Source organism: Muscardinus avellanarius, assembly GCF_963383645.1.
Source record: "Muscardinus avellanarius genome assembly, chromosome: 1".
NCBI lineage: Eukaryota > Metazoa > Chordata > Mammalia > Rodentia > Gliridae > Muscardinus > Muscardinus avellanarius.
The window spans coordinates 188,862,341-188,888,181 of record NC_137786.1 but is presented as its reverse complement, the minus strand read 5'-3'; the positions used below and the strand labels follow the sequence as shown (position 1 = coordinate 188,888,181).

The 25,841-nt window shown below is 36.2% G+C and overlaps 1 protein-coding gene across 1 annotated transcript in view; it reads left to right on the top strand.

Moving 5' to 3' along the window:
- Window positions 1-1,108: 1,108 nt before the first annotated feature.
- The window catches only part of BTBD10 (BTB domain containing 10), a gene marked incomplete at both ends in the record, with an annotated part of 55,015 nt that continues 30,282 nt past the window's right edge, over window positions 1,109-25,841 (top strand). Inside the window, one exon of the mRNA XM_080690233.1 lies at window positions 1,109-1,209. Coding sequence (XP_080546359.1) covers window positions 1,109-1,209 — 101 coding nt within the window. The remainder of the gene's footprint in view (window positions 1,210-25,841) is intronic.

Below are 25,841 nucleotides of genomic sequence, written 5' to 3'. Positions count from 1 at the left end.
TCTTTAGACTCTTCGTGGTTTCCTTTGGTGAGCAGAAACTTTAGAAAAATTTAATGCTATTCCATTTGTTAATTCTTGTTTTAATTTCCTGAGCTTTGGGAATATTGTTGAGGAAGTTTCTACTTGTACCTGTTATGTTAGAGTGTTGGACCTATGCCCTCCTCTAGAGTAGCTTCAGAGTCTCTGGTCTAACTTCCAGGTCTTTGATCCATCTGGAGTTGACTCCTATGCAGGGTGAGAGGTAAGGATTTAGTTCCATTTTTTCCACAACTGGATAACCAGTTTTTCTAACACCATTTGTTGAAAAGGCTGTCTTTTCTCTAACATACGTGTTGGGCACCTTTGTCAAAAATTAATTGGCTATAAATGTGTGGATTTTTTAAATTCTTCTATATATGGAAATTATATTATAATTAAGTTCTATTCTATATATGAGATTATGCTTACCTAACAAAGGCAATTGTGAGGATTAAATTAGATAGTGTGTATACTTTGAAAATGCATAGTCCAGGTATTTTGTAAAGCTATTAAATGAGTTTTTACAAATCTCATATATGAAAGGAAGTTATGAATCATATTGATAAAACACCTTTCTTGTGGTAATTGCACTATAAGGAACATCAGGATGTTTATATACATTTATTTTTGAGCAAAGGTTAAATTTCTATTCAGCTTTTTAACTTGGTTAAAGAAATAACCTTGTTATTTGATCTTACTAGTTTTTGTTAAGCATTTTGACTTTTTGTAATTAAGAAATTATTCCAAATTAAATTTTATATCTAAATAGGGTCATTTGAGTATATTTATTAAATATAATTAGTACATCATTAAAATGTTACATAGCAAATTTAATGGATAAATCAAGTGAAAAGTACCTAAAAAAATCTTTTGGGACTTATTTTAATCAGATTATAGAATTTTGTATGTTAGTATTTTATGATGTGTTCATCACTTTAAAAATGTGTCACAGAAATATCAAGTATATAAAATTCTATGGCTGTTTTATTCTGCATGGAATAGATTTTAAGGTCAACACTACTCTTTTATGTAGGTTATGGGTGCTACATGTGTGCTTTCAAAGCAATAGTGTGAGGAAACTTGAAGTGGGATGGCAGGACGGCCTCATCCCTATGACAGTAACTCCAGTGATCCAGAGAATTGGGATCGGAAATTGCATAGTAGACCTCGTAAACTTTATAAACATTCAAGGTAGGTAGAAAATATATATTTTACATATCAAAGCTCTGTTAAAATTGATTTTAAAGACTACTGCTACAGTTGGTTGTGGCAAGTCCTGTCAGAGTGGGGGCTGGTTTGCAAAATTGCGTGCATGTTTGCATTACTCCTTATATAGCTTTTAGAGAAACATTTCTTTTAAAATTTAAAAAATATTGCTATTTGTTTAAATATTTGTATTTTATGGCTCCATGATTGTTTGCTTGGTTTAATTGGGAACATGACTTTGGCTCCATGATTGATTGATTGGTTTAATTGGGGACTCTGGCAAGATGAGTTAGTTCTTTGTATTTGAAACTCTGTAATAGGAATTTATTTTGTGCTCCAAATACATCATTATGTGTGTAGATTACACATGATAATTTATAGGTTTATGTCAGGTTTTTCCTCCATATACTTTAGGCTGTGAATTTATATTGTGCTGTCATGCTACCCCATTCTAATTAATCTTTGTGGAATGACTCACTGGTTTATACAAAACTCTCCTCACCTGTGTCATTGGGCATTGAATCCAGAGGCATTCTTCCTCTAAGATATACATCAAGATATACATCAAGCCCTATTTTATTTTGAAAAGGGTCTTGGTAATTGCTGATGCTGGCCTTAAATCTCTGATCCTTCTGTCTCAGCCTCCCAAGTACTGGTATTTTAGGCATTGTGCCATGCCCAGCCTCATATAAAGTTTGAGGCATGAACTGAAATTGATTTCAAAAGCTTATGCTTATCTATATGTTATTTTTAAATTTTTATTTTGTGATCTGATATTTCAAGGTGTTCATTGACAGCTTATAAACATCACATGTTACAGGTAGGTAAGCATGTTTTCCAGAGGCTTTTGCTTGATGAGTAGAATATATCATGACATACTTAGAGGATGTCATGAACATTTAACTTAATTGAATATAAAATTCTCCTGATCACTTATAACAAATACCAGCTTTTTTGAGAAAAACATTCCACGATATTGAAATCTTTTTTGTAGTTTTAGACAAATAATTTAGGTACTTTCAAACTTATATTACAGCTAGAAAATATGATGGTACCTTTTAAGTCTTCTGACAAAATGTTTGCCTTTATTATCAACTTTTACTGTGATGATCTTAAAGTATTAATGTGAGGTTTACTTAGTTTATAATTATATGCCAAATAATAACAGCATTTTTTGTCTTTGTGTGTGTGTGTGTGTGTGTGTGTGTGTTCTCCAGTGGGGCTCTAATTCTTTTTCTGAGTGTCATGGATAATAGTCTTTGAGATTTAAGCGATATTGGGTTTTATCCTATTGTATGATTTATATCTACTGTGTTATATATATTTTTAGATGAATTATATGTTATCCTTTCTAATTCTTGATATTTTTCTGCTGATGTGTTCAATACTGCATTGTATAGTGGAGATTTGTCTATTGATTGCTTTATAAAAGCTACATGCATACAATATGGCTTTGCCATTGAGCTATGCTCCTAGCCCTTTATAAGTAACTTTTTGGTGCTGTTTTAAGGTGATTGCAGCAATATTTAGGGTTGTTTTAGTGGAAAAAGTAGAAAATAAATATCAATAGGTTTATTTAAATTTTTTATGGAAAGACTGTGAAATCCTGAATGTTTATGTATCATTTGTGAAAAATCTGCCTAGTAAAGAACAGCTGACTTTTAGAGATCTTCTTGATCCTATGTATTTAGGAACTTATAACTAAGGAAAATATTTAAAGTATAGTTAGACTTTAAAACATTTAAAGTTGATAGTAAACAAACTGTAAGGTCCATTGATAGTAAACAGACTGTAAGGTTTGAAAAACTAACAGCAGTTTTACTGAGAACTTGCCCTCATTTCAGGAAAAATTCTACAGTGTGTCAGGATACTATTAAGCAATGCCTTGATCCCATATATCAGAGGACTATCTGGCACTTAAAGTGTTGTACTGAGCTACAAAATAAAGTTTAGAAAAGAAATCAATATTAACCTGAGTATTTGAAAATAAGATGCTGGGCATGGCACACTTGTAATCCTAGCATTTGGGAGGCTGAGACAGGAGGAGCATGGTTCATGGACAGCCTCAGCTACTACTTAGTGAGGCCCTTTGCAACTCAGTGAGACCCTGTTTCAAAATAAAGAATAAAAGATAGGGCTGGGGGTGTAGCTTGGAAGTAGAATGCCCCTGGGTTCCATCCCCAGTACCACAGGGGGGGGGGGAAGCCATGAGTTAATCATTAGATGGTTAGAATATTAAGATAGGCAGAGGACATTTCTGCCAAACTTTTAGGATTTTTAGGAGATTATCTTGGCTGGATCTGAAGGTGGACCTCTGAGTAGTACTACTGCCTCCACTTGGTAGATGAAAAAAGTGAGGCTAACAACTTTGCTCAAAGGCCATTCAACTTGTAAATGGCAGAGTTGGAATTTTGTGTGTGTGTGTGTGTGTGTGTGTGTGTGTGTGTGTGTGCTACTGAAAATTGAACCTAGAGGCATTCAACCTCTGAGCTATACCCCCAGTCCTATTTTTATTTTGAAATAGGGTCTTACTAGGTTGAGGAGAGTCTCAGTACTTACTGAGACTGTCCATAACCCTGTGATACTGCTGTCTCAACCTCCCTAAGTACTGGGATTCCAGGTGTACTCCACCATGCCCAGTCAGAGTTAGAATTTTTTTAATTTATTTTTTTATTTTAATTTTTTTTGCGAGTCTGGGGTTGGAATCCAGGGGCACTCTACCTCCGTGCTACACCCCTGCCCTATGTTTTATTCTTTATTTTGAAACAGGGTCTCACTAAGTTGTGGAGGGCCTCACTTAAGTAGCTGAGGCTGTCCGCCAACCACAATCCTCCAGTCTCAGGCCTCCCGAATGCGGGATTTCAAGCCTGTGCCGCCAGGCCCGGCTTGGAATTTGTAAATAAGTTTCTTATTCTTTTTCTTTTTCAAATTTTAAATGATTTATTATAATAGTCCAGTTGCAGTGAAATTCTTTTACCCCTAACCCAGCTGAAGGTAACAACTCATGGCTGATTTTGTTTCATCAGTGCTTTGGTAGCTAATATGATAAAAGTCATTTCAGTTAAAGAAGTATATTTGGCCTGAATTGTGACAAATTTAATTTGTCAATTAGAGGAGGTTGGATTTGTTGTTTTTAAAGTCATGGGGCTTGAAACCAGTTGCCACTCTACAACTGAGCTATCTTTCTAGCTCTTTTTATTTTATTTTGAGACAGTGTCTCCCTAAGTTGATCAAACTGGCCTCAAACTTGCCATCCTCCTACCTCAGCACGCCAAGTAGCTGAGATTACAGACTCTGCACCACTGCACCTAGTAAATTAAATGAGTATTTGTTATTTAAGATAAAAAGGCACCTTTTCTATACAGCTAGAAAATATGCTAAAATCTCTTGAATACTTGAGTTGGGCAGAATATGACTATGTAAAACTCCATTCCGCAGTCTTCTCAGGTTACTAAAGATAAATGCATCATACATTCAATATCAGACTTTGCCGCAGGGTTTCATTCCCACATAGAAATACGCATGCTCATTTCTTCTGAGGCTGCACGAAGTACCAGCTTTCCAGTTTCCCTTTTAAGTTGCTTTATAGTTCAGCAGCAGTTTAGAATGGAAACGTTTGGTTGCCTAAAAGAATAGTCCTTGAGTGGATTTTTTAAAGTACAAATAATATTTTTCCTTTGGTTTTAAAAAGAAACTTTATTGTCAAAATGGATACACAGACATTGAAAAAAAAAAAAGGAAAGTTATTTGTATCCTAGTTTTCTAAAACCTGGCAAGCTGTCAGAGCTAGAATTAGCTTTACAGATGGCATTTGGCAACATATCTACATATTTCTAAGCCCTCATCTCCTGTGTTTTCTTCCATCTGTCTATCAGTTACAATATCCAATCACTGCTCAGAGATGGAAAAATGGGATGATCACAGCTCACACGATGCTGTTTGGTTAGAAACGTCAGTGCTGCACAACCCACGGCTGAGTCAGTGTCTGTGAGAAAATGAACTGAATTAATATAGAGAGGGGGTTGATTCTCTGAACATTTAGAGCCTAAATATCCGCAACAGCCATATTACACATTAGAGGGAGGAAAGCTAAAGGAAGTCTGTGGACAGGTGAGGTAGGGGAGACTGGGAAATTTTCTGATTGTTCAGAAGAATCTTGAAGATGATGGAAATATCAGTTGTGCTAAAGTTTGCTAGTAATGCTCAAGGATGCTGACCTGGCTTTCAGTGCTGCATTGTTTGAAAGAGCAGAGTCCCTTTATACTCTGATTTCAAAATTTTTTTCTTGTTTCTGTGTGTCTACCTTGGCATATACTAAAGGAAGGTGTGTATTCATTTATTACATGAATCTTTGGGTTATAATTATATACATATATGAATATGAAAGAGAAATTGAGAGAGAAATGTTGACCTTTGTTTCTTTGTGATCATTTACATTTATAGAATGAAAAGATCATTTATTTAAAATAAATGGAGTGTGTTCATGGTTTTGATACTTTTTTATTGTTTTTTGAGAATGTATTATGATTGATACTGTTTTATGAATATAAAACTTAAGATTAATTTTGAAATGTTTGATATTTTTGAAAATAAAATTCAAGATAGAAATGTCATAATTGAAATAATTTCCTAAGGATGGAGTTTAATATATTTTTACTTTTTTGTGCATTAAAAATTAATTGAACTACTTCTATGTAATAGTATGTTACAAGACTAAAAATATTTGAATGGTAAAGCTCTAATTGGTTAAAATGACTTTTTCTAGTCTTGTAGAACATGCACTATGAATAGTTACTGCCAGTGAAACACAATAAGCTAGATAAGTTTTGAAATAGTACAAAATGATTTCAACCAGATAAGATTTTCTAAATAAAGATAATTGTTCTTGCTGTGTGATTCTAAATCATAACAGGTGACAGTGTTTTCCTGATTTTTAGCACAATTTAAACATTTTAACTCATATTTTTCCATATGTCATCATTACCACTATCCTGCTGATCCTTTATTTTATAGGGACTTTAGGAATATTAAGTATCTTGAAATTATTTTTAAAATGGATAAGTAATTCAGAACATCCTTTTTTAAAAATATAATGAAATTCTTTTAATTTTCTCCTCTTTAATTTCAAAAAATTTGGATAGTCATCTTGATAGTTGTTAAAACTTGTATATGTAGTTAGATTAGTGGTATCTTGTCCATATATTTTTGTGCTTTTGGAACCAGAAATAATTTCATAAGCTTATAATAGTAATAGAATTATAAAAGCAGAATCTCAAGCTTGACCTTTATATCTTAATAGCTTTTAGAATACTTTCCTCTAAAACTGCTGATCCTTTTAAGATAATAATGCCTATCTTAATGTAAAAGTGGTACATACTCACTTCACAAATTTGGCCAGCCCAGAAAAGCATAGAAGGAAATAAAAAATTTTATTCTACTATTGAAATAAGACTTTTTTAAAGGTAGAATTTTGATATTTAACCCATTTTCCTGTATATATATATATAAATATGTAAAGTTATACTTGTAAATTTAAAAATGATGTCCAGATATTGTATGTAGTTATATAACCTGATCTTTAAAAAATTATTAATCCTTTATGTCATGAAATCATTTTTATAGCATAATTGAATTACATAGTATTTATATACTATAGTATATAAATTACATAGTATTTATATACTTTATAATTTATTTCACTAATTTGAATTATTTTGATATTCGATCAGAAAAGTGATCAACTTTATTTCATAGATTGATTTTTTCAAAAAGGAAGAAAGTCTTATGTAGTTAAGTAAAAATGCAATTTTGATATTTTTCTGAGAGTAAAAGATTCTTATTGTGATTTTAAACTGATCACTTAAAAGAGCTGCATATGTTTTTAAAATGAACCAAATTGCCAGGCATGGTGGTGCATGCCTAAAATCCTTGTACTTGGGAGGCTGAGACAGTAGGATCCCAGGTTCAAGACTCTCCTGTTGTCCTCAGCGACTGAGAAAGACCCTGTTTCAAACAAAAAATTAAGAAAGGACTGTAAGTACATCTCAGAGAAAGAATGCCTATGGGTTCAGTCCCTAGTAAAAAAAGTAAACACACACACACACACACACACACACACACACACACCATAGTAAAATATAAAAAATTATTTTAAAGTAGGGCTCAAGTGACCTTTCAGAAATGCTAACACAAACCAAAATGTTATTCAGATAACATTTGAGATAAGAAGGTAATCAGGAAAGTGTAATAATAATGTGCATCACTGAGGGACAAACCCCATCTCTTACTTTCAAGCTTCTTTATCAAAGAGGAAGAGCAAACCACAAACACTACCAACAAAAGTACTGCTAAGAAGAAAATAAAAATGAATATAGGCATGGAGGTGGAGCATGCATGTAGTTAAACAAGTTGCCATCTGGGCCATTTAAAATATATTATGTAAGGAACTACTGTGTAACATTTAAAATTATTGTTAATATTTGTGATCTTTGGTTTCATGAGAATGTAACAACTTCTGAAGATGGAAGATTGCGGGCTGATTTTGAAACAGGTATAATATTTGGGAACAAATATGAAAAGGATAATTTATAGTAAACTTGAAGCAAAAAAGAGATTAAAAAAATGTAGCATAGGTTTGTTAAAAGTAGATTTTATTTTTCTCTGATGGACTTAGACCAGTGGCAATATGATAAATTTAGACTTAAGCTTAGCGTTTGGTGAAGGTTTTTTGTTTTTTCTGTATCACTGAATGTAATGTAGGGAACTAGTTATCCACTAGTTGGTTTTGGGTTAAACCCACTTTTGATTTTGAATAACCCCATCCAAAGTCGATTGACCTTAAGAGGTGGCTTTGTTTTGTTGCTCCTCTGAAGGAAGCAAATTTACAGCTAACAGTGAAGAAAAATGAATAGTAAACAGTATACTGAGTGATCCAAGATGATCCATGAGACTGGACTTTTGGGCTAAATGTAAATGCATTTATTAGGAGTTTATGCAAGACCTGAAAGGTAGCATTGCTTTACAAGCATCACATGAAAAAACACCTGAGGGTGGCGGTTGTAAGTAAACTTGTTAGAAAACAGTCTATAATATTCTTTTTCTTCATCCTTTTCCCTCTCCCCTAACTCCCCAAAATTTCTCAGTTACTGGAAGAATAGAGGCACTCTACTGTATACTGAGAATGTTGTCTTTAGTTCTGTGTATATTGAGGAGAAAGAATATGAGCAAGTTGCATGCTTTGTAAGCTTTAGGAACTAAGAATTTAAGAAATATTGGATCAGCTCCAGGTAGGTGTTAAGGAATCTCACACTAACAGCTGTCTCCAAATATTTAGAGAATTGTCCCTTGGTGAAGAAATTGAAACTTAGTTTGAGTCAGACTTGTTTGATTGAGTTTAGGAGCATATGCTCTGAACTTGACCTCTGTGGATCACACCCACCATTTAGTTAACTATATGATTTCAGGCAGGTAGCTTAACCTCTAAGCTTTCTTTATTTTTTGTGGTACTAGGAATGGAATCCAGGGGCCTTCTACCTCCGGGCTACATCCCTGACCTATTTTATAGTTTATTTGGAATTAGGGTCTCACTAAGTTGATGAGAGTCTCACTAAGCTGAGGCTGGCTTAGAACGTGCACAATTCTCCTTTCTCAGCCTCCCAAGTGCTGGGATTAAAAGCGTACGCCACCATGCCCAGCGCTAAGCTTCTATTTTTTTCAACTGTAAAGTGGGGATAGTTTTGAGAAATGAAGTGCTTATTAGTATCTTTTCAGGGTTATGCTAAATGCCCAAACATTGTCATCATTGTTGTTTGATCTCAGCAAGTAGAACTAGAGCAGTTGTTTTCAGTCTGGCATGATTGTGTCCTGTAGTAGGCATTTGCAGTGTCTGGAGACACTTTTGATTGTTATAACTTGTGGCTGAGGGTACCAGTAGTGTCTGATGTTCTGAGACCAGGGATGCTACTAAATATCCTGCAGTGTACAAAACCAGAATTATTAACAACTAGGGTCACGTTAAGAGGTTTTAAGCCTTTTTTAATTTAATTTAATTTAATTTAATTTAATTTAATTTAATTTTTTTCCCTGAGGATTGAACCCAGGGATATTCTACCTCTGAGCTACATATACCCCCAGCCCTATTTCATTTCTTATTTTGAAATGAGGTCTCACTAAGTTGTGGAAGACCTTGCTAAATTTCTGAGGCTGGCCTTAAACCTGTGATCTTCCTGTCTCAGCTTTCCAAGTGCTAGGATTGCAGTGTTGTGCCACCCATGTGGCTAGGTTTAAGTCTTACTGTTACGGAAAAGCTGCCTAAGTCGGAGCTTTCCAAAGCTAGACTAAAACTCCTAAAGGATAACTTGCTACAAGCCTTTTGTACTTCTCTTTCCCTCAGAGGCCTACACAATTCTGTATTTCTCACTTCTTTAGGTCTTTACTCAGACATCTTCATTCAGAGAGTTCTGCCTTGACTACTCAAACTGGTAACTCTCAGTCGTCATTTACTTTGCTTTTTTCCCCCTCATAGCATTTATCTCCATATAATATTTAATATATGAATTTGTGTATATTATATGTTTCTTTTCACTAGGCTGTATTAATTTCGAGGACAAGGACATTTTCATTTATATATACCAAGATTAGAACAGTATATGGCATATGATTGTTTTTTCACAAATATATTAAAAGTTTCTATTCAAATATTCCTCAATTTGGAGAAGTGCTTGCTTAATTACATATGTCTTCCTTTTTTAAAAAGTTCAAAAGCCAGAAACAAGGTAATATTTTTTTTTTCTTTTTTGAGACAGATTCTCACTATGTTGCCCAGGGTGGTCTCAAATTCCTGGGCTTCATCCTCCATAGAGCTAGGACTATAAGCATGTGCTACTGTGACCACTTAAACATTTAAAAATAAGGGGGAAAACCCTCTAGGTTCTTTGCATTTCTTTTTTTTTTTTGAGGTGGGGGCTTATTGGGGATTGAACCCAGAGGAATTGTACCTCTGAGCTATACCCCCAGCCCTATTTTATTTTTTATTTTGAAACAGAGTCTCATTAAGTTGTGGCGGGCTTCAAGTTGCTAAGGCTGGCCATAAACCTGCAATACTCCTGTCTCAGCCTCCCAAGTACTAGGATTACAAGCATGCACTACCATGTCCTCTTTGCATTTTATATAACGTTGATTTTTATTATTTGGAAAACTTATTTTGTAGTAAAATAATGATTTTTTTTCTGTCAGAACTGTTGTATCTAAGGTCTTGGTGATTTCTGTTGAAATATGAAAAGATGCTTTTAGTGTAGTCATACAGTACAATGTCAAGCTCCCTGCTGTTGCCACTGCTTTTGTCTCGCTAGAATTGCTGACATTTCTGGTAATGAGATTTTAGGAAGAAGAAAAAGATTATAGGATTTAGGACTAGTGTTAAAACTATTGTTGGGCTATATTTCTTCCTCCAGGTTTTTTTTGGAGGAGTAAGTCTAGAATTTAAATATCATTTTAAAAATTTCTGTGCAGAACATGTATCTAAAAACAGACTTACAGATGATCTTTGAGAATTTAGCACATTTCTTAGCTGAGAACTTCCCTTTTGAGTAATTAGCTTTCCTCCTTGGGAAACTGACTATATATTAAGCATAAGAACAGCACATTTATAGAAGGCTAATTGACCAAAAAAGGGAATGAAAGAAATTTTCATTAAATCTATAATTGGGATCTGAAGTGCTTCAAGATTTCATATTTAAAAGTATGAAATATTTTTAGCCAGGCATGGTGGTGCATGCTTGCAGTCTCAACATTTGGGAGTCTGAGACAAGAGGATCACAGGTTCCAGGTCAGCATCAGCTACTTAATAAGGCCCTTTGCAAGTCAGTGAGACCCTGTATCCAAGTAAAGAATAAAAAAACAGGGGGCCAGGCATGGTGGCACACGCTTGTAATCCCCGAACTTGGGAGTCGTAGACAGGAGGATTGTGCAGGCTCGAAGCCAGCATTGAGACACCCTGTTTCCTAATAAAAAGTGTAAAATAGGTCTGGGAGTGTAGCCCAGAGGTAGAAGGGTTTCCAGAAACCCCAGTACCACCAAAGGGGGGGGGGTAGGGCTAGGGTGTAGCTCGGAGGCCCTTGGGTCCCATCCCCACTACTGCAAAAAAAGTAAATATTTTTATATAAATTAGATATTTTGGACATGAGGCCTGTTATGGTTTAGTTTGAGATGTATCCTTAAAAGGCTAATGTGTTGAAAGCATGTCCCCCAATCCCAGTATTTAGAGATGAGAGAATTAGAGCTCTAGTCTCATCTCTGGATAAATTCACTGAAGGATTAATAATTTGAATGGATCCACTGGGTAGTAATTTAGGTGGGGGGGGCACTGGGTAGTATGACCTTGGGGACTAGGTATCCCTGGACCCTTCTTGTCTGGCTCTAGGCTTCCTGCTGCCATTGAATTGAGCTCAGCTTTCCTCCACCAAGCCATGTTGCCTGGATATCTGTCTGCCTTGGAGTTGGCCAACTATGGACTGTACCTCTGATATAGTGAGCCAAATAAACTTTTCCTCCATGTTAATTGTTTTTGTCAGGTATTTTGGTCAATGCTGTGGAAAAGCCAATTAAACCACCACTCAGGTCTATACTTGAACTACATATATATTTCATCTAAACTTATATACATAGCCTGAGGTAATTTTATAAGATTGTGTATGTGTGTGTATATGAGAGAGGGACACACACACACACACACACACACACACACTGACTGGGAATTAAGCCCAGGGACATGTAATCTCTGAGCTACACCCCAAGCCCCTTTTTATTTCTTGTTTTGAAATAGGGTCTCATCTAGGTTGCTGAGGGCTGTCCTCATATCTGTGATCCTCCTGTCTTGCTCCTCAAGTACTGGGATTATAGGCATTTGTGCCATACCCAGTTTGTACCTCTTTTTTTTTTTTTTTTTTTTTTGGGTTCTGGAAACTGAACCCAAGGGAATTCTACCTCTGGGTTACATCCCCAGTCCTATTTAATTTTTGTTTTGAAACGGTATCACTAGGTTGTTGAGGTTTTTGCTAAGTTGCTAAGGCTGGCCTTGAACCTGTGACCCTTCAGTCTCAGCATCTCAAGTATTGGAATTACAGTTATGCGCCACCACACCAGGCTTCTTATACAATTTTTTTTTCTTTTGCAGTACTGGGACTTGAAACCACTGGCATTCTACCTCCAAGTTATACCCTCAGCCCTATTTTTTATTCTTTATTTTTGAAACAGGGTCTCACTAAGTTGCAGAGGGCCTTCACTAAATAGCTGGGCTGCCTGCGAACCTGCGATCCTTCTGTCTCAGCCTCCCAAGTACTGGGATTACAAGTGTGTGTCATCACACTTGGCTCTTATACAGTATTTTTAATGTGCTTGCGGGGTTTTGTTTGTTTGGTTTTTTTTTTTGTTTGTTTGTTGTTTGTTTTGGTGGTACTGGGGTTCCTGGAAACCCTTCTACCTCTTGGCTACAATCCCAGACCTATTTTTTAATTTTTTATTCTGGAAACAGGGTTTCCTAAGCCAGCGACACTTGGCTTCGAAACTGCGCGATCCTCCTGTCTCCTCCTCCCAAGCGCGGGGATTACAAGCGTGCACCACCATGCCTGGCTGTGCTTGCGTTTTGACATTTTGACTGTGACTCATCACAGGAAATCAGGCATGGAATTTTCCACTTGAGGTGTTAAAAAACATGGATTTTGAAGCATTTTGGATTTCAGATTTATTTTAGATTAGGGATACTCATACTGTAATGAATAGACATGGCTGTGTACCAAGAAAACTTTATTAACAAAATTGGGCAATGGGTAGAATTTGACCTAGGAATCATGTTTTGCCAATTCCTGACTTAACATATTAAAGATTCTTAAAATAAGCAAATGCAAATAAGTTGTTCCAAAAATAAATTTAATATAAAAACCCTTTAAAAGGTTTAATTTAAAAACAAGAACTAATATATGATATGTTGAAGTAATAAAAACAGCTCATATTCCCCTCAAAATAAAGTAAAAAAAAATTTAAATTGAAAATAGTACTTTTTTTTTGTGTGTGTGTGTGTTGGGTACTGGAGATTGAGCCCAGGGGTATTCTACCTCTGAGCTACACTTCCCACCTCTATTTTTTAATTCTTTATTTGGAAACAAAATCTCACTAAGTTGTGGATGGCCTCACTGAGGAGCTGAAGCTGGCTATAACCTGCAATTCTCCTGTCTCAGTCTCCCTAGTACTGGGATTACAAGTATGCACCACCATGCCTAGTTTAAAATACTACTTTTTAATTGTGGACGGACTAATTCAAATGTATAGGAACATCTAATCAGGAGTTTATAATATAGGATGCTCATCTCAACCTTTCAGAAAAATGTTTTATTTCAAAGTATGATTGAAAGTTTATCTTCTCATCTTTATTTCTACATAAGCACACACACATGATAGTGCTTGACAAAGAATAGTGGATGCGAAGTGGTCATGGTGGTGCATTCTTGTAATCCCAGTACTTGGGAGGCCGAGACATGAGGATCACAGGTTTGCAGCCAGCCTTAGTTACATAGTGAGGACTTGTTTCAAAATAAAGAATAAAAAATAGGGCAGAGGGTTTAGTTCGGAGGAAGAATGCCTCTGGGTTCAATCCCCAGTGCTACAAAATAAATAAATAAAAATAGTGGGTGAAGTAAAATGTTATTTATAACCTGTTATCTATAACCTTAGCTATTATATATATCCTGAAACTTCAGCTCTATTCAACAAACATTAGGAAGATGTACCAGGTCATAATGTTAACTATTGAAAGTATTTAAAATTAAGATAATTTCTTCAAGGAATTTATGCTATCACATCTGGGAGTGCATTTACATTGTACGTATTATAGTTTTGTGTGTTTATCAACAATTTTTATATGAGTGCTACTTATATCAATTACTTCTGAAGTTTTTCCTTATATTTTTTTCTTTGATAATTTACTTCTATTTCCTCTGTGCTTTATGGAGCACAGGTATGAGTTGAATATCACTCTGTTTAATTAGTTGCCCAATTTTCTTATCCTTTACTCTTACCCATTTTTTTGAGGATATTCCAAAAAGATTTTCAATCCTTCTAGTAAATTTTGAAAAATTGATGTTAATGTGCTTTGAATGTCTAAGAAATCTTTCTTTCTTATTTATTTTTTTGGCGGTACTGGGGTTCCTGGAAACCCTTCTACCTCCGAGCTACACTTCCAGACCTATTTTTTTGTATTTTTTAAAATTTGGAAACAGGGTCTCTTAAGCCAGAGAGGCTAGCTTTGAACCTGCGCAATCCTCCTGTCTCTGCCTCCCAAGCGCGAGGATTACAAGCGTACGCCACCACGCCTGGCCTGCTCTTTCTTTCTTTCTTTCTTTCTTTCTTTCTTTCTTTCTTTCTTTCTTTCTTTCTTTCTTTCTCCCTCCCTCCCTCCCTCCCTCCCTCCCTCCCTCCTTCCCTCTCTCCCTCCCTCCCTCCTCCCCCCCTTTCTTTCAGATGGAACCCAGAGACTCTACCTCCGGGCTACACTCCCAGACTTATTTTATATTTTATTTGGAAACAAGGTCTCAGTAAGTTGCTGAGAACCTCACTCTAAGTAGCTGAGGTTGGCTTCGAACCTGCATGATCCTCTTGTCTCATCCTCCCAAGTACTGGGATTAAAAGCGTGCGCCACCGTGCCTGGCTTTTATTCTCTAATTAAAAAAAAAATTGTAGTCTCAGAGCTGGGTATGCCTTTAATCCCAGTACTTGGGAGACTGAGACAGGAGGATTGCAGGTTGGAGGACAACCTCAGCAAGGAGTGATAGACTCTCATCAACCTTTCAAGACCCTGTTTCAAAATGAAAAATAAAATAGGGCTTGGAGTGTAGCTTAGAGTAGAATGCCTCTAGGTTCAATCCCTAGTACCACCAAAAATAAATAAGTAAAAATAAACCTGCAATCTCTTTTTTGTTCTATGTATGCAGTTTCTTTTATGTAATTAAATTTATCAATTATAGTTTAATTTTTTGCCTCTGTAACTTCTACTTTTTTCTCTAAAACCTTTTTATTATGTAATAATTATAGATTTATAAGAAGTCACATGAATTGTTGAGTTCCTGAATGCCCAGTTTCTCTCAATAACATCTTAAATATGTGTAGTACATTATCAAGATCAGGAAATAAGGCAACTGTGGTGGCATGACGCATACCTGCAATCCCAGTATTTGGGAGGCTGAAACAGGAGGATTGCAGATTTTGGGCTAACAGCAATTTAGCAAGACTCCATTTGAAAATAAACATGGCTGGAGGTACAGCTTAGAGGTGAAATGCCCCTTGGTTCCATCCCCAGTACCTAAACAAACAAACAAAAACACCCAGGATATTGACATTTGTACAATACTATTAACTGAAGTGTTGACCTTTTTGTATTCCAGACTCTTGCACTTTTTTCCCCCTGCTACATAGTTCTGTGACACTTCTTTCACATGCATAGATATGTATGATCTCCACTGCAGTCATGATGAAGAACTGTTCCATCATACAGAGAAACTTTCATACTGCCCCTTTTATGATTACATCTCTAATTCTTATCTCTGGCAGCCCAAATTGTTCATCCATCACTATAATTTTGTCATTTTGAGAACATTTAAGAAATGGAATATATAGTACCAAATTTGGAGTTTGAATTTTTTATTCTACATAATCCCCTTGAGATCTATTCACATAGTTGCATATATCAATAGTTTGTTCTTTTTTATTGCTGAATAGTACTCATTGTATGGCTCTACTACCGGGTATTAATCCCTTCAGAAAGCACTTATGGTTTGGATTTCATCAATTTTTTTTTTTTTTTTTGGTGGTACTGGGGTTCCTGAAAACCCTTCTACTTCCGGGCTACACTCCCAGACCTATTTTATATTTTTATTTGGAAACAGGGTCTCTTAAACCAGCACGGGTGGCTTCAAACCTTCGCCATCCTCCTTGTCCCCGCCTCCCAAGCGTGGGGATTACAATCGTGCCCCACCATGCCCGGTGTGGATTTCATCAATTTTTCTTGCATTTTTCCCCCTGCTACATGGTTCTGTGACATTTTAAATTTATAACTTTGCAGTAAAATTGGATTTTTACCTCTAGCTATTACTTTAGTATTACTGTCTTTTTCTGTTGTAGGAGTCTGTAGTTTCCAGAATAAAACAAGGCCCTTAAATTTTTTGTCAGTCCTTGGGAACCTGCCGGCCATTGGAAACTTCCTGTAATTAGAATTTTTAAACAAATTAAGTTTCAAAGTTATATAAAGAAAGTTAAATATAGAAGTTCATGCAAGATTATTATTAAAACTTGATGTAAGTAGACATTTGCTTCTGAGAGTGACCATGTTAGTAATATTTAAACAGTTTTAAAGACTTTGCTGCCTTTTTATTCACTTTGTTGCAAACCGTGGTTTAGGAATCAATTGAAAATTTGACATTACATAAGGAAATAAAAAGCATTGTTTATAAAGTTGTAAAAATTTAAGTAAAAGTTTTATTTTGGCAGTTGGATTTTTCAGGTGTATTTTTTTTTTTACAAAACTAAAGGTTATTTATATAACTAGAGGTGCTTTCTTTAGTTGATAAAAATTTGTCATCTCAAAGGACTCATGATTAAGGGTTCTGATTTGGTTTTTATCATAACTATTATGAAATATATGTTGGTCTTTAAGCTTTTCAAGTGGTGGTCAATGGTAGTGCTAATTGTTTTTAATCTGATTGCTAAAAAATGTTTTGGTTTCTTGAGACATAAACCATAAAAATAGTATGCAGAAGTCTGAATAGGTCAACGAGATAGAATTTAGTGAACTCTGATGAGAAATGCATAAGAGGAAAAGACTCTTAGAAGAAAGATTGGACTTTAAGTATAATTAAAACGGCTAAATAGCAACTTCCTGGTATGGAAGCAAATAGACTATTTTGACCATAATCCAGCTCTGGTATACAATTTATTAAGTTATGATGTTTATATGCACTCATTAAACCTCACTATAATCATGATAAAGAGCATATATATCACATCCAAATGTTTCCTTGGGGCTGTTTGGAACTCTTCCTTTTTAATTCCTATACTCTGTGCTCTTGCAACCACCAATCTGCTTTTTTGACACTATTCCTATTATTTTTCTTTTCCTTTCCCTCCCCCCTTTTTTTTTGTGGTATTGGGGATTGAACCCATGGTTGTTCTATCTCTGAGCTACACTCCCAGCCCTGCTTTATTATATTTTGAAATAGGGTCTCACTAAATTTTTTGAGGGCCTTATTAAGTTGCTGAGGCTGGCCTCCAACCTGCAATTCTCTTGTCTCAGTCTCCCAAGTATGGAAGGTACAATAGTGCATCACAACACCTGGCCTAAAATTTTCTATATTTGTTTTTAGTTTGTCTTCTTTCATTCACCGTAATTAATTTCAGACTGACTCAGTTATAATTTGAGTTAATTGTTTTTTTATTATTGAATGTTATTCCATTTATGAATATACCATAACTGGTTTATCCTTTCACCTATTCATAAATATTTAGGTAGTTTCTAGTTTTAAGCTATTACAAATAAAGTTGCTAAGCATGTTTGTGTGCAGGTTTTTTTATGGACATAAGTTTTAATTTCTGTTGGGTAAATAGGATGGAGTATATGGTTAGTGTATGTTTAATAAGAAACAAGCTGCTTCCCAAAACGATGTCCAACATGGCTATACCATTTCTTGCCCTTCCATACATCTTTGTGGGCTCACTAGGGTCTTGAAACAGGGTCTCACTAAGTTGCAGAGAGCCTCAGTAATTTGCTGAGGCTGGCTGTGAATCTGCCATCTTCCTGTCTCAGCCTCCTCAGTACTGATATCATAAGCATGCATCACCATGCTGGCCTCTAACATTGTAGTTGTAATTGGCATTTTCCAGCAAGTCATTTCCAAATAAGAATGTTCAGCATCATCTCATGTACTTATTTTTAATATGTATATCTCAACCTTTTTGTTCATTATTTTGAGAATTCTTTGTCATCTATATACAATCACTTAGACATGATTTATATTTTCTCCTAATCTGTGACTTGTCTTTTCATTGTCTTCATATTGTTTTTTTTGAAGAGCATAAATGATTAATTGTGATGAAGTTCAGTTATCAACTCATTTCATAAATTGTGCCTTTTTATTTCTAGAAATTTCATAGCTTCAGATTTTAGATTTAGGTCTGTGATCTATTTTGAGTTAACTTTTTTGCATGATTTTATCTATTGACTAGCGATCTTTTTTTTTTTTTTAATTGAACTGCAGGAAATGAAATATCCAGTGTATATATGTTTGTTCCAGCACATTTGATGAAAATCTTTTTTCCCTGAATTGCTTTTAAACATTTATTGAAAATGACTTGTTTATATGTATATATTAGCAATGCTTTTCCAGTCACTTGGCCCCTTTATCTGTTTTCGTGTCATGGTACCAATAGCCCATTGTGTTTGTTGATGTAGTTTTAAAATAAGTTTTGAAGTAAAAATCAAATTGTGTTAATCTTCCAACTTTTCTTTAGAGTATTCTAGGCACTTTGCATTTCATGTGTATCTGTGTGGGTGGGGGGGGGCTTTGCACATGCTAAGAACACCTCTACCTCTGAGCTCTCCTCTTCCTTCTGAATTTTAGAATAAGTTTGTCACATTTGACAAGGAAACCTACTTGGTTTTTTATTGGAATTCTCCCTACTTAAGGAAACCTACTTGTTTTTTTTATTGGAATGATTCCCATCTATGGATTTGCTTGGGGAGAATTGAATCTTAACAGTATTGAGTCTTTTGACTCAGAAGTATTTTAGTTTTCAATGTTGTCATAAATGACTTTTTAAAATTTTCAATTTCAGATTGTTATTAGTATATAGAAATACAATTGATTGTTAAAATAATGGTCTTATATTCTGCAACCTTTCTAAACTCACTCATTATAGTAACTTCTTTCTTTTCTTCCCCTCCCTCCCTCCCTCCCTCCCTCCCTCCCTCCCTCCCTCCCTCCCTCCCTCCTGACCGACCTCCCTTTCTTTCTTTCTTTCTTTCTTTCTTTCTTTCTTTCTTCTCTCTCTCTCTCTCTCTCTCTCTCTCTCTCTCTCTCTCTCTCTCTCTCTTTCTTTCTTTCTTTCTTTCTTTCTTTCTTTCTTTCTTTCTTTCTTTCTTTCTTTTGTGGCACTGGGGCCCAAAGGCATTTTACCTCTGAGCTATATACCTCAGCTCTATTTTATTTTTATTTTGAAACAGGGTCTCACTAGGTTAAGAATCTCACTATTTGCCGAGACTGTCCTCGAAACTGTGATCGATCCTCCTATCTTAGCCTCCCATGTACTGGGATTACAAGTAGGCACCACCATGCCTGGCTTTTAGTAACTTTTTTGTACTAGGATCTAAAATAAATGATCATGTGGTTAGTTTCACTTCACCAATCTGAATGTTTTCTACATGAGATAATCTAGGAAAAATGGTTTACTTTGGCTCACAGTTTCAGAGGTTGCTTGGCTCTGTTGCTTTGGACCTGTGGCAGCACAGTACATCATGACAGGGGCATGGTGGAAAGGGTGCTTACTTTAAGAAAGCACAGAGAAAGAGACAGGAAAAACCATGGTCCCAAAAATCTCCTTCCAGGGCAGACCGCAGTGATCTTTCTTAAGCTAGGCCCAACCTCCTAAAGGTTCCACTACCTCCCAGTGGTGCCATAGCCTGAGGGACCAAGCCTTCATCACCACATGGGCCTTTGGTGGACCCTCAAGCTACAAACGATAGCGCATTCTGTGTCTTTTCCTTTACATATTGCACTGGCTAGAATCTTCAGTACACTAGTGAAGAGATATGGCAAAAGTGGATACCCTTGTCTTCTTGTTTCTTCTTGTTTCTTACCATAATCAGAGAAAATTTGGTCTGTGACCACAAAGTATGAGGTGTTTCCATAGATATTTATCTGGTTGATGAAGTTCCATTGTATTTGTACATTGCTAAGGATTTTTTTTTTTTTTTGGTTAAATAGGTTTTGAATTTTGTCACATGTATTTCTTGTATATATAGATATACATGTTCTTCATTATTTTGTTAATGTGGTGGATTGTATTGGTTGATTTTTGGATATTCAACCAATCTTGTATTTTTAAGATAAATCTCATTTAGGTTGTGATATAATTATCCTTTTTATATAATGCTGTATGTGATTTAATAAAATTTTGTTTAGAACATTTACCTCTGTGTTCTAAGGTTTGTGGTGGTTTCATTCTCATTCTCTCACTCCCTCCCCACCCCTTTATGGCACCTGGGGATTCAGCCCAGGAGCTTTCTACCTCTGAGATACACCACCATCCCTATTCTTTTTTGTGTGTGTGTGTGGGGGGGGTCTGGGGATGGAACCCAGGGACATTCGACCTCTGAGCTACACCCCCTGCCTTATTTTTTATTCTTTATTTTGAAACCGGGTCTCACTGAGTTGCAGAGGGCCTCACTAAGTAGCTGAGGCTGTCTGCGAACCATGATCCTCTGGTCTCAGCCTCCCAAATGCTGGGATTACAAGCGTGCACCACCACGCCTGGCTTCCTATTCTTTTTTATTTTGAAACAAGGTCTCACTAGGTTGAGGCAGGCCTCACTAAGTTGCAGAGGCTGACCATGAACCTGCAATCCTCCTGTCTCAGCCTCCCAAGTACTAGGTGCACACACAGGTGTATGCCACCACACCTGGTTGGTTTGTGGTTTCATGTGATATTTTTGTCTGGTTTTGATGTCTGAGTAATGCTTAGTGAGAAGTATAATTTCTTAGTAAGTGTGTAATTTTCTTAATGTATATATCACTGTTCATTTTATCTGTATTTTTTTGAATGAGCTTTTGGTAGGTTTGAATTTATCCAGTTCTTCTAAGTTGTTGAATGTATTGGCATGTTATTTATAATATTCTTTTATTATTATTTTAATATGTTAAAATTATAATATTCCTTTATTTTAATATATTAAAATTATAATATCCTTTTATTTTAATATATTAAAATTATAATTTCCTTTTATTATTTTAATATATTAAAATTATAATATCTTTTTATTATTATTTTATTTTATTTTATTATTTTTTAATTTAATTTTTATTTTTTTTAAGTGGAACATATTGAGAGTGGTTTACATTTACATTGTGCTTCATGCCCTTCCTCCTTCCTTTCCTTTCCCCCCAATAGAGAGTGTCCAGGTTAATCATGTTGTATTTATGCTATATTCGTATGTAGCTCCTCCATTGAACAACCTCAGCTTTCTTCCTCTCCTATCCTTCCGTTCAAGCTTTGCTGAGATTTCCCCTCCATCATCTGGAATCCCTCTGGTATTACCACTACTCCCTAGCTTGAACATATTAGAGAAAACCTATGTCCCTTCTCTTTCTGTGCTTGACTAATCTCACTTAACATAATGTTCTCTAGTTCCTTCCATCTTCTTGCAAATGCTAATATTTTATATTTCTTTATAGCTGAATAGAATTCCATTGTGTGTATTTTCCATAATTTTGCAATCCACTCATCTGTTGATGGAGGTCTAGGTTGGTTCCATATTTTGGCTATTACAAACTGTGCTGCCATGAACATGGGTATGCATATGTTAACGTAGTTCTCTGATTTCAACCCCTTTGGAAAGATACCCAGGAGTGGTATAGCCGGATCAAATGGTGGATCTATTCCCAGTTTTCTAAGGAATCTCCATACTGATCTCCATAGTGGCTGAACTACTCTGCACTCCCACCAACAGTGTAAAAGAGTTCCTCTTTCCCCACATCCTCGCCAGCAATTGTTGTTGTTTGACTTCTTTATGCTTGCCACTCTGACTGGGGTTAGATGGAATCTCAGCATAGTTTTGATTTGCATCTCCCTGATGGCTAGTGATGTTGAACATCTTTTCATGTATCTATTGGCCATTTGTATCTCTTTTGTGAAATGTCTATTCATTTCAGTTGCCCATTTCTTGATTGGGTTGTTTTGCTAGTGTAGAGTCCTTTGAGCTCTTTGTATATTCTGGATAACAGCACCCTGTCAGAGTGGTGGCTGGTAAAGATCTTCTCCCATTCTGTAGGCTTCCTCTTTAGGTTCTTGATGGTTTCCTTTGATGAGAAGAAACTTTTTAGTTTGAAGAGATCCCACTTAGTAATTCTTGTTTTAATTTCCTGCGCTTTGGAAGTCTTATTGAGAAAGTTACTCCCTGTACCTATATGTTGGAGTGTAGATCCTATACCTTTCTCTAATAACTTCACAGTCTCTGGTCTAATTTCTAAGTCTTTGATCCATTTCGAGTTGATTCCTGTGCATGATGAGAAATAAGGATTCAGATCCAACTTTCTACAAATGGATAGCCAGTTTATTATTATTTTATTTTAATATCTTTAGACTTTGTAAGATGCCAGCTCTGCTATTTCTGATATTGGTAATGTGTATCTTCTTAATATTTTTCCTATGAGGACAGGCTAGAGCTGTATCAATTTTATCGATGGTCCAAAGAACCAGTGTTTGTTTCCACTGATTTTTCTGTATTTTAATTATATTGATTTCTACTTTATCCTTATTATTTACTTCTTTCTTTGGGTTCAATTTGCCCTTTTTTTTTTTCCCTAAAGGTAGAAACTAAGGTAATTTTTCTTTAACCTTTTTCCTTTTCTAATGCAGGGATTTAATGCTATAATTTCTCCTTTTAGTATGCCACAAATTTTGATATGTTGAGTTTTTTTCAGTTTAAAGTTTTCTAATTTTCCTTTTGATTTCTTCTTTACTCAATGAGCTATTTAGATTAAAGTATTATTTAGCCAGGGGTGGTGGTGCATCCCTATAATCCAGTATTTGGGAGGCTAAGACAAGAGGATTGTAGGTTGAGGCAAGCCTCAGCAACTTAGCAAGACTCTGATTCAAAATAAAAAAATAAGGACTTGGGATGTAACTCAGGAGTAGGATACCCCTGGGTTTGATCCCCAATACCCTCCTCAAAAAGGGGTGTTATTTAATTTGCAGATCTTTAGGAATTACCCAGATATTTGTTACTGAATTTTAATTCTTTTGTAATCAAATAAATACTTGATATGATTAAATTCCTTTAAATTTATTGATAGCTATTTTATTGTACAGAATATGGCCTGTCTTAATAAATGTTTGTGTACATATAAAAAGAATGATTTTTCTGTTTCTTTTGTGTTGTGTTCCATAATTTATTTATTTATTTATTTTTGCGGTACTGGGGGTAGAACCCAGGGCATTTTACCTCTGAGCCACACCCCCAATTATTTTTTTAAATTGTTTATTTTGAAACAGGGTCTCCCATAGTTGCAAAGGGCCTCATTAAGTAGCAGAGGCTTCTGGTGCCGGGGCCAATGGCCGGCATCAGAACCTGCGGTGAGGCAAGGCCGGTACTGGGGCCTCCGAGGCCGGGATTGGAGCCTGCCTTGAGGCGAGGCCGATGCTGGGGCCACCAAGGCCAGGATCAGAGCCAGCCGAGGGGTTAGGCTGGTGTCGGGGCCAGCGAGACCAGAATCGGGGCCTCTCATGAGGCAAGGCCACTGCTTGAGCTAGCGAGGTCTGGATCAGTCCACCGGGTAGCCAGGCCACTACTGGGGCCATCAAGAGTGGGATCCGTACTTGCAACGTGGCATGCACAGAGAAATATCACAGAAAATAAAAACCAGATGCTTCCCCTAATCAGCAATAACTAGGAGGAAAGGGGCAACAGGAAGAGGTCAAGCTATAGAAAGGGCCCTATAGTGAAGCAACTAAGGTGACTAATCAGAGGGTATGGAATAGGGGAGGATGGAGCCTCTTTAAAATGCAGGAGGTACATAAACAAATGTATCAAAGTTAATCACCAAACAAGCATGGGATCCAGGGAGGGGGAGGGAATGGGATGGGGCTGGATGAGGGCTAATTGGATGATGTGTGCTTGTATATCCTCTCAAGTCTTGTATTCCAATGTGATACATGACTACAGTGCACCAATTTAAAAAAAAAAAAAAAGTAGCAGAGGCTGGCGGAGAACCCTAACTTGGATCCTCCTCTCTCAGCCTCCCAAATGCTGGGATTACAAGTGTGCACCACCACACACAGCAAGTGTTCCATAAATATTAATTAGGCTAAGTTAGTTGATAGTGATACTCAAATCTTAGTGATTTTTTTATGTTAACTTGCTCTGTTAACTATTACGTGAGGGCAGGGGCATAGCTCAGTGGTAATGTGTATCATGAGTAAGACCACAGGTTCAATATCTAGATTGTAAGAGGGGGATTAAAATCATTTGACCAAATTAACTAGGAGTTATCTAGTTCTCATGATCTTTTCAGTTTTTGCTTTGTGTATTTTAAAGTTCTTTTATAAGGGAGAAAAACTTTTGGGTTGTTATGTGCCCCTAATGTATTAATCCCTTTATCCTCATGAAATACCTTGAAATAGTCTTTGCTTTGAGCTCTAATTTGCTATTTCTTCCTTCTTTGGATTAGTACTAGCATAGTATACCTTTCCTCATCTTTTTATATTGAATTTCTTTGTACCTATTTAAAGTGTGTTTCTTGTAGGTGGGACATAGTTGGGTCTGGCTTTTATGGCCATTCAAATAATCTCTAATGTTTATGGTTTAGGCCATTTACATTTTTTGTGTGTGGGTCTGGTGATGGAACCCAGAGGCTTTTGATCTCCAAGCTACACCCCCTGCCCTATTTTTTGTTCTTTATTTTGAAACAGGGTCTCACTAAGTTGCAGAGGGCCTCACTAAGTAGCTGAGGCTTTCGAACTGAGATCCTCCAGTCTCAACCTCCTGAATGCTGGGATTACAAGCCTGCAACACCATGCATGGCTGCTATTTACATTTATCTATCTATCTATCTATCTATCTATCTGTCTATCTGTCTATCTATCTATCTGGTTTTTTGGTGGTACCGGGGTTCCTGGAAGCCCTTCTACCTTCGGGCTACACTCCCAGACCTATTTTTATACTTAAAAAAAATTTTTTTTTAATTTTTGGAAACAGTCTCTTAAGCCAGCATGGCTGGCTTCAAACCAGCGCAATCCTGTCTCAGCCTCCCAATCACGGGGATTACAAGCCTGCTCCACCATGCCTGGCCTGCCATTTACATTTAAATGGCTTACTTTGTATATAAAATTGAGTCTGTTATCTTGCTATTGTTTTCTATTTGACCCCCGTCCTTCCCTCCTTTTTTTCTTTGCCCTTTTTTTGATTAACTGAATTTTTTTTTTTTTTTTGCAGTATTAGGGATGGAACCCAGAAGCATTCTACCTACAAGCAACACCCCCAGCCCTGTATTTTAGTCTTTATTTTGAAACGGTCTCACCGAGTTGCAGAGGGCCTCACTAAGTAGCTGAGTCTGCCCTCGAACCCAGATCCTCCTTTCTCAGCCTCCCAAATGCTGGAATTACAAATGTGAGCCACCATGCCCGGCTTGATTATCTGAATTTTAAAAAAAAAATTTCATTTTACCTGGGCATGAAAAAACACACATATAATCCCAGCATTTGGGTGCCTGAGACCAGAGGATCACGGTTTGTGGACAGCCTCAGCTACTTAGTGAGACTCTGTTTCGAAATAAAGAATAAAAAATAGGGTCGGGGGTGTAGCTC